Source organism: Miniopterus natalensis, chromosome 8 (assembly GCF_054644295.1).
Source record: "Miniopterus natalensis isolate mMinNat1 chromosome 8, mMinNat1.hap1, whole genome shotgun sequence".
Classification (NCBI taxonomy): Eukaryota; Metazoa; Chordata; class Mammalia; order Chiroptera; family Miniopteridae; genus Miniopterus; species Miniopterus natalensis.
This window is the reverse complement of record NC_142088.1, coordinates 41,877,902-41,891,557: the sequence shown is the minus strand read 5'-3', so window position 1 is coordinate 41,891,557 and position 13,656 is coordinate 41,877,902. Positions and strand designations below refer to the sequence as shown.

The window sequence follows — 13,656 nt, the reverse complement described above, 5'->3', positions numbered from 1 at the left end:
ATGGCTGTAAATAAAATTTACAGGGTCATAATATAAATAATGAAATAATGATCAAACTAAAAACTGAAGTATATATAAATTAAGATGAGGTCAGGGAAGTATGAGTATTTCTATAGGGGTGGAAGGTTGGATCATTTAACAGTTAACTCATCATCTGTAACAGGAAGTCAATAAGTATCTAAAACTGAAAAAGACAAAGACCTATAATAATCTTATTTAGAAATACACACATAGATAAAACAAAGATATGTAATATATATAATATAAGAAAAAGCTGTTAAGGTGAGGAGTGCCTCTGTGAAGAATGAATGCAGGGTTGGAAGAATGGAACAGGGTTCTACTAGTTTTCATTATAAGCCTGGTAGAACAATGTGACCTTTGAAACTCTGACCACGGACTGTGTGTCTTTTACTTCTTGATTTGTAGGAATTCTTTACATATTCTGGGTGTGAATCCTCTATGACTTAACTTTTCATTCATATTTTGGTGTCATTTCAACATAGTTACATTTACCAAATATTTTCCTTTATAGTTAGTGCCTTTTGTGACCCATTTATGAACTTGCTATCATTATACTGATGAAAGCTTTATTGTTTTTAGGTTTTGTATTTAGATCTATAAGTGTCACCTGGAACTGATTTTTGTATGATGGCAAGAGTTGAGAATCAAGAGTCATCTTTTCTCCCATATGGGTATGCGATTGATCCAACATCATCTATTATAAAAGGCCATCCTTTCTCCACTGCACTGCAGTGTCACCTTTGTCATATATCCAGTTACTATACGTGGATGTATCTACTGCTAGACTCTCTTCTGTTCCATTGGTCTATTTTTCTTTGCTGTGTCAATATCAGTGACTTAATTCTACTCCCTAAGAGAACTAAAATCATATGTCCACACAAAAACCTGTTCCAGAGTGTTCGTAGCAGCATTATTCACATTAAAAGAAATGGAAACAACACAAATGTCCACCAACTGATGAATGAATAAACAAAATGTGACACAACAATACAATAGAATATTCGGTCATAAAAAGGAATAAAGCACTAAAATATCCGACATTCATAAGCTGTGAAAACATTATGCTAGGTGAAAAATGCCAGACACAAAATGTCACATATTGTATGATTCTACTTATATGAAACGTTCAGAAGAGGCAAATCCATACGGACAAAAAGTAGAATAGTGGTTGCCAGGGGCTGGTGCATGGGGTAGGGCAGGAGGGAAATGGTGAGTTGCTGCTAATGTGCATGGAGTTTCTTCATGGGGTGATAAAAATATTCTGAATTAGTGGTGATGGCTGCACAATTCTGTGATATACTAAAAACCACCAAAATGTACACTATAAAGGGGGCAATTTTAGGGTATTTAAACTATATCTCAACATAAAAAATTATAAAAGTTTCAAATTATTGAGAAGAAAGGATGACAGAAGGGAGAGGCTTGACAAAGTCCAGGACATAATCACTTAAACACTCTGAAATATAGTACACGCACATGTAAGCACACACTGACAGACATCTGAAGCATTCAGATTTTTTGTACATTCAAAGGACAGTTTTTAAAATATAAAAGCAACACACAGACAAATGGAAAAAATTTCATTACAGAAATACAAATTTCTCCCTCCCACACCAGTTCCACTATTCAAAGGCAACCATTTAAAAAAATTGTTTTTAATTAAATTTTTGAATAGGTAATGCAAACAGGCTACTATTTTCCGTTTGTTTCTTCCCTTTCTAGAACAGAAGGCTTTATGTCTACACTAGGAAATTAAATATACATTCTTTGTTTCCACCCTTCTTACTCAAAAGATAACATTATGTAGACTGTCCTAGACTACTTTCTTTTCTCTTAATATACCTTGGAGAAACTTCCAAATCTACACATAGATAGCTTCTCCATTCTTTTTTCCCCTTTGCTACTTCCTTTGTTTCAAACCAGTGTAGAGTATTCCACTCTATGTAATAAAGTTCAGTAAGTCCTTCATTGACCCTGCCAAGAAAGATGAAGAATTGAGTTTCACTGGTATCAGCTTCCCCTTCTTCCTGATAAATGCATTTATATTTTTATTTTTAATTCTTCAAATGTTACCTTAACTTAAAAATATGCTTTTGTATATTTTTTATTCTTTCAGTTTAAATTGTGTGTAACTACTCATTATGTAAAATAAGAAAGTAAGTCTTTACATTTAGCTCCTTCTCTAAACATTACAGCTACACAATAACTTTACATCAGTACAATTTATAACATTTACCTTTACCTTCTACCAGTAATCCTAACACAGAGCCACAAACTCAGGCCATAAGGATCTGAGGCAAGTTAACAGGTGAAGCAGACCTGGCGTAAGATTAAAGAAGTGGCATATGATGGAATAAAAGTTCTCTGTCTCTCCAGTCAATTTTTGTTATTAGCTGTGAACAATGAATTAGCCAATGCTAAATCATTGCCACTAAGGGAAATACACGGTTAAGTTCCTGCAAGCTGCTTCAACATTTTACGCAACCAAACAATACATAATCTTGTTTTATATAAAGGTGGGTTTCTGTTTAAAGACACCTTTTTAATATATAATCTCAATTCATTCACAGTGAATTCATGACCAGCAACACTATAACTCATGCCTGAATGAAGTTTATCACCTAGAATTTTCTCCCTCAGGCACTTCAGTTTGTGTTTAGAACACTAGACAGCACTACAGCACTACCACCCATGGGGGCCATTTTGAACAGTGAAACTACCAATAAAAGGTACAAAAATGTGAAAAACATGGCACTAAGTAAACAGAAAATAACACTTGTTTACCATATGAGAACTGAAACAGATAGGCAGAATGTCACTTTGTTCAGCCTCAGGCAACTCAAAACTTTCACCTCTCCCCACATGCATAGGCCCTTGAATGACCAGCAAAACCAATGCAAGAACCGATATTAAGGTTACAAATAAATTTTAGTGAGTAGGCAAATTTGCAATTACAGAATCCTTGAATAAAGAGGATTGACTATTATGTATGTGTATCTAATCAAATCAAGCTTATAAAATATGTTGTGCAAATTCTGTCTTTATAGCCTTTTATACATATTTGAACAGTCAAAATCGAAAAGAAGTATAGTAAAACCCTCACTATAACTGTACTTTAATCAATTCACAATGTATTTTTAGGACTGTTTGACATATAAAAGTTTATAACTGTCATATCTTTTCCATGAATTCTTAGTCCTTAAAAAATATCTATGTACCATTCAGGCTTTCAGTTTTGAGAAATGTTTTGATATTCATTCATGCATTCAAAAATATTTACTGAGGGCTTTAGTACTATTGTTGATGCTGGAGTATAGCAGTAAAAAAAGAAGGCTTATGCCCAAGTGTTCATGGGATTTACTTTACAAGAAGGGAAACGGACAATAAACAAACATATAAATATTTAGCATTATGTAAGGAATCAACAATACTTTTTAAAAAATCAAGTGGGGCAAAGGACAGTATGATACAGGTATCAAAACCTCTCTGAAGAGGTGACATTTGAATAGAAATTTTAATTAAGTGAGGGAGAAGTGTGTTGGAGGCAACAGGCAAATAAACCAGTGTGGGTGCAATAGTGAGATAGTTATTAGTTAAATACGGAAGTTAATCTAGAGCTAGATCAGAATGTCTTGTTAGGACACGGTGAAGACATTGAATTTTACTTTAAATGTCATGGAAAGTCTTTGGAAGGTTCTGAGTTGAGGAGAAACTAATCTCAAATTTATATTTAATTCCACTTTCTTTTTCTTTATGATTACCTGAAATATTTTCTTTCCAATCTTTGTCATTTGGGGTGAATGTTTCTTGTCAATAGCCTATAGATAGATTCTCATTTATTGTGATAACATATACTTTTTGAAAGTATAATATTTTTTTTCAAAGTAAAAAGTTGTAAAGAAGGGGGAGAGGAGGAGAAAAAAACCTGTAGAAATACATAAATATCAATTTGAGAAGACAGGAATACATAAATGAGTATAGTGTATTATCATATACTAAAAATAGAATATGTAACTTTAAAACATCAGGAAAAACTCCATTTGTCCAATGGAAAGCAAGGAGTGAAGGGGAATAATAGTACAAATAAAAGACATCTGACAATGGCAGAACTACGTAAAAAAATAACAGTAATAATAAATGTAATGGACAAGTCCACCATTTAAGAGGTAAAAAGCTCACATTCCATCAAAAAGACACAGTCTATAAGAAACACACTTAAAACAAAAAGTAAAAATATAATAGAAAAATACATACCTAAGACAAAAATAAACCAAAAGAAAGCTTAGAATAGTAATCTTAAAATCTGAAAACCAAATATTTAAGGGAAAATAACTATAGTCATAAAAGCAACAAAATAAGAAGATATATGCATGTAAAAAAAAAAAAAATAGCCTTAAAATATACAAAGCAAAAACTGATAAACTTCAAGCTAAACTATGTAAGTTAATAACCACAGCTAAAGATTTTAATATACCTCTCTCAGAAAAAAAGACCAAACTGAAACTACAAGGAGATATCTAAGATCTGAACAAATACAATTAACAGATATTAGATATGAAATGTTTATAAAACAGGGTATATTTCAGTATTGGGGTCATACTGAAATGACCCCATATCAAAATGTAATGCAAATTAAAATCCATAAAAAAACAGCTCAAAATATCCCACAATGACAACTCTTGTGTTAAAAAGGAAGTAAATTATGAAATATATGTCTAAATAAGAAAAACGGCACCTATCAAAATTTGTGAAACACAGATAAAGCAGTTTTTAGGGAGAGAGCATTAACCAAGAAATAAGAAAAACTAAAAATAACTGAGCTGCTTGGCTGGGTGTGGCTCAGCAGTTGAGCCTTGATTGACCTAGGATCCAGGTGATCAGGGTTCGATTCCCAGTCAGGGCACATGCCCGGGTTGTGGGCTCGATCAATGACTCTCTCATCTTTGATGTTTCTATCTCTCTCTCTCTGCCTCTCCTTTCCTCTCTCTGAAATCAATAAAGATATATTAAAAAAAATAAATAACTGAGCTGATACCACTTCACACCCACTAGAATGGCTGAAACGAGGAAGAATCGTAACACTGAATGTTGGTAAGGATGTGGAACAATTAAAATTCGTGTATATATATTGCTGATTAGAGTAGAAAATGGTATAAGCACCTTGGAAAACTGTGTAAGTTAATTATCAAAGTTAAAACATACTCCTACCCTATTCCAACGCCTAAGTATTTTTTCAAGAGAAATGAAAATATACGTCCACAAAAAGATTTGTACAAGATTATTTAGAGCAACCTTATTCATAACAGGCAAATACTGAAAACATCCAAATATCACTCTACAAACAGAGAACTGTGGCATATCCACATAACAACAAAAAGAATGAACTACTGAACAGCAACAACATGAATAAACCTCAAAAATATGTTAAATGGAAGAAGCTAGCTATAAAAGAGTATACTGCAAGATTCCATTTACATGGAGTTAAAATACAGGCAAAACTAATCTATTAGTGATAGAAGTCAGACAAGGGGTTTGGGGAAAGAGTTTGGCAAGTGGGAAAGGGGCAGAAGAAAACTTTTCGGAGGAATGGAAATGTTCTATATTTTGTCTTGTGAGATATTTACGTCACATAAACAACTGCCAAATCCAAAGAGAGGGGAATATGCAAAGTTTATAGTTTTATTTACAATTCTCAAAATACTGGAAACCACCCAAATGTTCCTCATCTAGGAGAAATGGTGACCAACAAAATCTCTCCATTTTAAAAGCACATTTTCTCTTCTATAATTCATTACTAATCTATAAGGTAAAACTTTGAGACCTTGTTCTTCATAACATTTTGCTGTTTTTAGCATTCACTGATGACTTCTGCCTTAATTAATAATTATAATGGAGAGTATTAAATGTTAATTTTCTGATTCTACATTCCTTCTACATTAGCTGACTGACATTCTAAAAGACAACCACATAACAAGCATAACCTAACGTGGTTCCTAATTATTAAAAAGAAGTGTGATCGCTTCTCGGCCTTTTGGCTAAGATCAAGTGTAAAAAGAAGTGTGGTACAATGAAATACTATTCGGCAATAAAAAGCAATAAACTATTGATAACATACAACAAGGACGAATCTCAAATGAATGCATTATGCAAAGTTAAAAGTCAGACTCAGAAGGCTGCATATTACAATACTTACTACACTTATATAACATTCTTGCAAAAGCAAAACTACAGGAACAGAAAAGAGATCAGTGTTTGCCAGGGCAATCTAGAGTGGCTGACAACAAAAGGCCATGGGGGCTACTTTGGGAATTGTATCTTAACTTGTGGTGGGGTTACACAATTGTATACATTTGTATACATTTGTCAAAACTGATAGCAGAATTATATAATAAAAAGGGTTAACTTTACTACATGTAAAATTATACCTTAATAAAAACTAAATAATATTAAAAACTTAAAATGATAGTAAAAGACCTCTACTCCCAATAAACCCCAGGCCAAGACAGTTTTACAGGTAAACGCCTCCTCATCTTCCACTGTACATTTCCTATCATATACAGAATGTTTTAAAAAAAACTGAAAATAGTGAAGGGGAAGCAGTTCATTTTATGAGGCTAGTGTGATAATGATTTATAAAACAGGTAAGGTAGGATAATGAAAATGTTCTGTATCTTGAGAGGGGTGTGGATTACTCCGAGCATACACATTTGTGAAAATTCACTGAACTCTTCAGGTCTATACATCTATTTCTTCTGTAACCACATAATGCAAAAATCCAAAATAAAATAGTTAATCATGCATTAAATCCAATAAATATATTTTTAAATCCAATAAATATATATTTAAAAATAGTGTATCAGCCCAGCTGGCGTGGCTCAGTGGCTGAGTATCAACCTATGAACCAGGAGGTCACCGGTTCAATTTCTGGTCAGGGTGCATGCAGGGACTGTAGGCTCTCAATCCCCAGTAGGGGGCGTGCAGGAGGCAGCCCATCAATCAATCTCATCATTGATGCTTCTATCTATCTCTCCCTCCCCCTTTGTCTCTCTAAAATCAATAAAACATATTTAAAAAAATAGTGTATCATAGCCTAGTAGGGTTTATACCAGAAATGCAAACAGGTTCAACATTTAAAAATATATATATTAATATAATTCACATTAATAGTTCAAAGGAGAAAAATTTTTTGAGTGTTTCAACCAAGAACTGAAAAAGAATTTCATATAGCTCAACAATATTTATGATTTTTAAACAAACAAAAACAAACAGACTTCTTTACTAACCAGGAATAGAAAAGCTCTCCTTTAATTTAGGCATGGTTACATCCACTAAATCTATAGCACACATTACACTTAATGGAGAAACATTAGATGAATTCTTCTTGAACAAGACAAAGTACTGAAGTTGATGACCACTCTAAGGGATAAATAAATATACTGAAGTGCAAGAAATGAAACTCATTTTTGGAAGATAATTACTATTTTTTTAGAGAAACCTAGAGGGAGAATCAACAAACTATTACAACCAATAAAAGAGACCAACAGCAAGACTGTTACATACAAAACAAGACCAACCTATAAAAATCAAAAGTCTCCTAGGTCAGCAATAACTAACTAGAAAATATAATAATACTTCAGCCACAAAAACTTTAAAGTATCCAGGAATTTGCCCCCAAATTCACAAAAACTAGACAAAAGTTCCTAAGAACTCCATAGAAGAAACAGTAACTAAATCAACTTTACAAAAGAAGTTTGAAGAGACTTGTTCTAACACGTAAAAAGAATCCAAAATGTTTTTTGCTTTTCTTTTAAATGTGAATACAGACAGATCACTGGAACATAAGAGAAATTTCAGAGACATGTCCATATATATACATGGCAACTTAATATAATCAGTGGAAAAACAAATGATTCAAGAAGCATTATTGAGAAAACTGGTTTCCTAGATGGAGAGAAATAAAACTGGATCCCTATCAATACTATATAAAAGGTGTGACCTAGATGAACTAAAGAGCAAATACGACAATAAAACTATAAAGTTAATAGAAGAAACTGTAGAATATCTTTGTGGACCAGGGCTGGGGAAGACATTTTAACTTTTAGAATGCCATCAGGATCCACTGGACCCAATTTTAGTTTTCGAGCTTCTTTGTCAAGTGGTTCGAACTATTTGTGAAGATTGATATTTCAGGACTTTTATTCTTTCTTAGAGATCATCCAAAGAATAAAAATAAAATTTATTTTAAATAGAATAAAATGCATTCTCAAAATAACTGGTGGTATAAGTAAAATAATGAGATATTTTATACCTATAAGACTACCAAGAATGATGAATCTGGATGATGCTAGGTGTTTCTGGGATGTGGTTATATAAAAATACTCATGCACGCGGCTGAAAGTGCAGATTGGTTTTGTACAACTGTTTTGAACAGCAATCTTTTACTATTTATTCCACTTAAGTCTACACATACCCTATGTCCTAGCAATTCTGCTTTTGGTAATATATCCTAAATAATTACTCACAAAGGTCCATAAGAGAACAAGCACAAGATATGCAGTGCACTATGAGGCAGTGGGAAGTTGAAGACAACCTGATGTCTATCAGTGGAAAGGATAACAGATACACTATTAAGCTTTATGCAGCAGTTAGAAGGAGCAGATTAACGTACAGATAGGAACATGCATGACGGGGCAAGAAAGAGGCAGAGGACAAGAAAGTTAAAAATTATGTAATGGGAGAAAGACACTCCTCTTTACCCCTGAAACCTAATATGCTGTATTATATCTTAATGCCCCTGGAATATGTTATGCTATATTAGAAATCAAGTTCATAACATTGAATTTCTTTCTGTACATTATGAAAATTACAGTAATATTTTGTTGTTAAGCACAAAATATATTTTAGGTCATTTAATACAAGTAAAGAATGTCAAATAAAGATTATAATTTTACTTACTTTAGCCCCAACACTGCAACTGCCGGTGCTCCCAGTGCTTCCAGTTGCAACTCCTGTAAATCTAGCTTCCAATAATTCTTGCCTTCTTGGATCCAGACTATGAAGCTCATCCATTGCACCTAATAAGAAGAAGAAAAAAAATACACACACAATATATCTTTAAATACAAACACAAAATACATACATGTGTTTAGTTGAGATGTCAATAAACTTAATGAATGAATTCTACAAAGAGGTGAAAGAGACTTTAAGATATTTATAACGTCCACGCTCTTGTATCAAAACAACCTACAGTGGATTTCCAACACTTATGACTGCAATCCACATTAAGAAATATATTTTCCACCTAACTCAGTACACAGATACATACATACATATATTAAAAAGTTCCACAAATACTTCTTACTGCATGCAGTGCACGCCAGTATTTTTTAGTCTATTAAAAAAGAAAAACAACCATAACAACAAAATATTAACAATTTGGGTTCTGAAGCCTTCAGACTCAGACTAAAACTATACATCAGCTTTCCTGGTCTCCAGCTTGCCAAATGCAAATCTTGAGACTTCTCAGCCTTCATAGTTGCCTGAGCCAATTCCTTATATTAAATATTTTTATTTATACATATAATTAATAAATATGTATACATCCCCCCCCCCAAAGAAAAATGCTAGTTGTGAGCTATTAAATTGATTTCATGAAACATTAATGGATCACAGGTCCACAGTTTTAAAAATACCTCTTTAATAGCATACTTTCCCTATTCTAAGCTTATACAGAATTCTGGCACTAAGTGAGATTACTATTTAATTATTTTTGCTTATATATACACCTTAACTGACTGACTATACTTTAAATTGAGGATTGTTTTATTACTATCACATCCCAAAGATTTTTGTGCAGTTGATAGTTTTGACTGTTTTTAATTTCTATCAGGTAGATGAAACACACACATATATCAAACAGATTAATAAGGTAACATCTGTTATTAAACAATCACCTGAGGATTAAGGGGAGAAAATTAGCACCCTCATAAAATTGCTACTATACAGACTAAAGCACCACAAATTCTAGCTAAATTTCAATTAAACTCTTAAAAATTCTTTTATCCATGTCTACTAATTCCCTGCTGACATAAACGAGTGATTCTCAAGGGAACAAGAAGAGTACTATCAGAATCCTGAATCATATGTGGAACATTTTCAAATGACACTAGGGCCCTTCCACACACCCTGACAATCCTCTCCGCAAAGTTAAAAACTATTCCTATAAACCTTATTTAAATTAAAGTTCCCTTCATTCCTTTCATCTTCATCTGGACAGAGGACTAGATGGATAATGACCACGCTTCCATGTTTATTTGCATTCCTGTGTCTGAGTATGTCTTCCTTGTGCTCTCCTCCTTTTTCCATCTCAAAGAGATAACTGCCTTTAAAAAGCTAAAGCCTTCCATTTTTGCTTCTGATCCCATTTGTTCTTGATATCCAAGGGATCTTGCATTTGCCTGATCCCATCTCTCTCATTCATCTTTTCCCTCCTTGCCTCCTCCTGCCTTCATTTTTATAAAACAACTTTCTCCTGAATTCCATGCTATTAATATTATCATATAAGTCTTTCCTTAAGCTGGTGATTTATAACCATATCCACTTGATGCCTAGAATCTGGTCTCTATTATAAGTATACTCCTGACAATGTACTTTCATGTACCACCAATGCTTCCACTTTTTTCTCATCCTGCTATTATATCAGAAATTGTGTACTATTCCTGTCTTGGGGTGGGGGTGGGGGAACGATAAAAATAAGCAAACGAAAAACCATGCCCTAGCCGATTTGGCTCAGAGGTTAGAGCATTGGCCTGTGGGCCTGTGGACGGAAGGGCCCCGGCTCCATTCCAGACTAGGGCACATACCTCAGTTGCAAGCTCAATTCTGGGCCCCAGTCAGGGAGTGCTCGAGGCAACCAATTGATGTGTCTCTCTCACATCCTCCCCCCACCCCATCTCCCTTCCACACTCTCTCGAAAGCAATGGGGAAAACATCCTGGGGTGAGGATTAAAACAAACAAACAAAAACACAAAACACCTCTCAATCCTTGGTTTTTAAAATACACAGTTGTAGTTTTCAGAATTCAACCATGTCTTTTCTGCTTCTTGTTACCTATGAATACTCCCAAGGGTAAATGCATGGCCCTCTGCTCTCCTTTCATACTCCCTCTCACTTCAAACTGATGATTCTCAAATGAGTAAATGCCAAGTCAGTCAAGTCTTAAGGTTGGCATTGGAAATAAAGCAGCAATAAGACAGACTGGCCTCAAAGGGCTCACAACTCATTGAGATTTTGCTGTATTTTAAAAAACTATCAATTCTACCTTGCCACAGGATTATTTTGAAAACATTAAATCACATTTTTAAAATATGTATATAGTCACTATAAATATTCCTGCACAATTACTTCTGTAAACAAAAATGTTTTATTTTTCTTGATACCTGAGTGGGATGGGTTGTGAGAATGTTGCATATGAACTATTTAAAAAACTGCTAAAAGTCTCCAAAGTGGTTGTACTACTTTACACTCCTACGTGCTTACCAACATTTGATGTTGACTTTTTAAAATCTTTATTATAGCAGTGAAGTGCTACTCAGCTTTGATTTTGATTTGCATTTGCCTTTTCATGAGCTAAGTGGCAATTTGCATAAATCTTTATTATTGATGTCAAGAATATTTTCAAGTCCACTGCTCAATTTTTTATTAGGCTGTTATTAATATGTAGGAATTATTTATGTATTCTAGACATAAGTCACTGTCAGATAATGGAGGACAAATAGACAATACAATTTCTCTAAGTCTCTAATATTTTTCCATTTTCTTTATTCTGTTTTGACAAGAAGTGTTTAATTTTGGTGAAATAAAAATGATCTAATTTTTCTATTGATTATTATTTTTCTATCCTAAGATAATTTTGCATGCCCCAAAGGGAAAAAAATGTCTTTATAAGTTTTATTTTTCTATTGAGGTCCATGATTCATCCTAAATTAATATTTGTGTATGGTATGAGGTCAAGGATTTTCCCCCCATATATTTTCCCTACTTTACTACCATCATTCATTACAAAACAAAAAAAGGAAAAGTCTACTACACCACTAAATAGTCTTGGTGACTCTGTCAAGTCAAAAATAATAATAAGTATATGCTACTGGTATAAAGACAGACATATAAACCAATGGAATAAAACAGAGAGCCCAGAAACAAACTTCCGCATATATGATCAAATGATTTTTTAACGAGTGGCCAAGACCATTCAATGGGGGAAGGAAAGTCTTTTCAACAAATATTGTTGGGAAAACTGGATATCCACATGCAAAAATATTAAGCTGGACCCTTACTTTAACACCATATATAAAAATTAATTCAAAATGGATCAAATATCTAATCATAAGACCCAAAACTATAAAACTTTTGTAAGAAAACATAGGGGAAAAGCTTTATGTCACAGGAATTGGCAATGATTTCTTGGTTTTGAAACCAAAAGCACAAGCAATAAAAGAAAAAACAGACAAGCTGGACTTCATCAAAATGAAAAACTCCTGTGCATCAAAGAACATCATCATGAGAATGAAAAAACAGCCCAAAGGATGGGTAAAAATATCGGCAAATCATTTATCTCACAAGGGATTGATATCCAGAATATATAATGAAATCCTACAACTCAACAACAAAAACCCCCACGAAATCCCAATTTAAAAATGGGCAAAGGACTTGAGTAGACATTTCTCCAAAAAAGATATACAACTGACCAATAAGCACATAAAAAGAGGCTCAACATCATTAATCATTAGGGAAAGGCAAATCAAAACTACAATGAAATACCACTTCATACCCATCAGGATGGCTACTATCAAAAACCAAAACAAAACAAAAAATGAGTGTTAGCTAGGATGTGGAGAAATTTGAACCCTTGTCCACTGCTGGAATGTAAACTGGTGCAGCCACTGTGGAAAACAGTATGGCAGTTCCTCAAAAAATTAAACGTTAGAATTACCATATGATCCAGAAAATCCACTTCTGAATATAAATCCAATAGAAGTGAAAGCAAGGACTAGAAGAGACATTTGTACATCCATGCTGATAGCAGCCTTACAACAGCCAAAAGGTGAAAGCAACTTAAGTGTCCACCAATGAATAAATAAATAAAATGTGATATATACATAAAGTGGAATATTAAACAATGTTTAAAATGAAGGAAATTCTGACAGAGGCTGCAACATAGATAAACTGTGAAGATACTATACTACGTGAGATAAGCGAGATAAGCCAGACACAAAAAAACATAAATAAGTACTGTTTAATTCCACTTATGTGAGGTTCCTAGAGTACTCAAATTGAGACTGAAAATACAATGGTGGCTGCTAGAGGTTGAGGAGCACGGTAGAATGGACAGTTAGTACTGAATGGATATAGAGTTTCAGTTGGGGAAGACAAAAGTTCTGGAGATGGATGTTGGTGATGGTAGTACAACTGCACAGTACATTTAAAAATGGTTAAAATGGTAGACTTTATATTATGTATATTTTACCACAATTCTTTTTAAAATGTTTTTATTGATTTTAGAGAGAGAAGAAGAAGAAGAGAAGCATCGATGAGAGAAAAACATCAATATCAATCGGCTGCCTCCTGCACACCCCC

At 33.6% G+C, this 13,656-nt stretch overlaps 1 protein-coding gene across 1 annotated transcript in view; it reads right to left on the bottom strand.

The window, feature by feature from the left end:
* The window catches only part of TLK1 (tousled like kinase 1), a 118,419-nt gene that overhangs the window by 73,426 nt on the left and 31,337 nt on the right, over positions 1-13,656 (bottom strand). Inside the window, exon 2 of the mRNA XM_016203243.2 lies at positions 8,977-9,095. Coding sequence (XP_016058729.1) covers positions 8,977-9,095 — 119 coding nt within the window. The remainder of the gene's footprint in view (positions 1-8,976; positions 9,096-13,656) is intronic.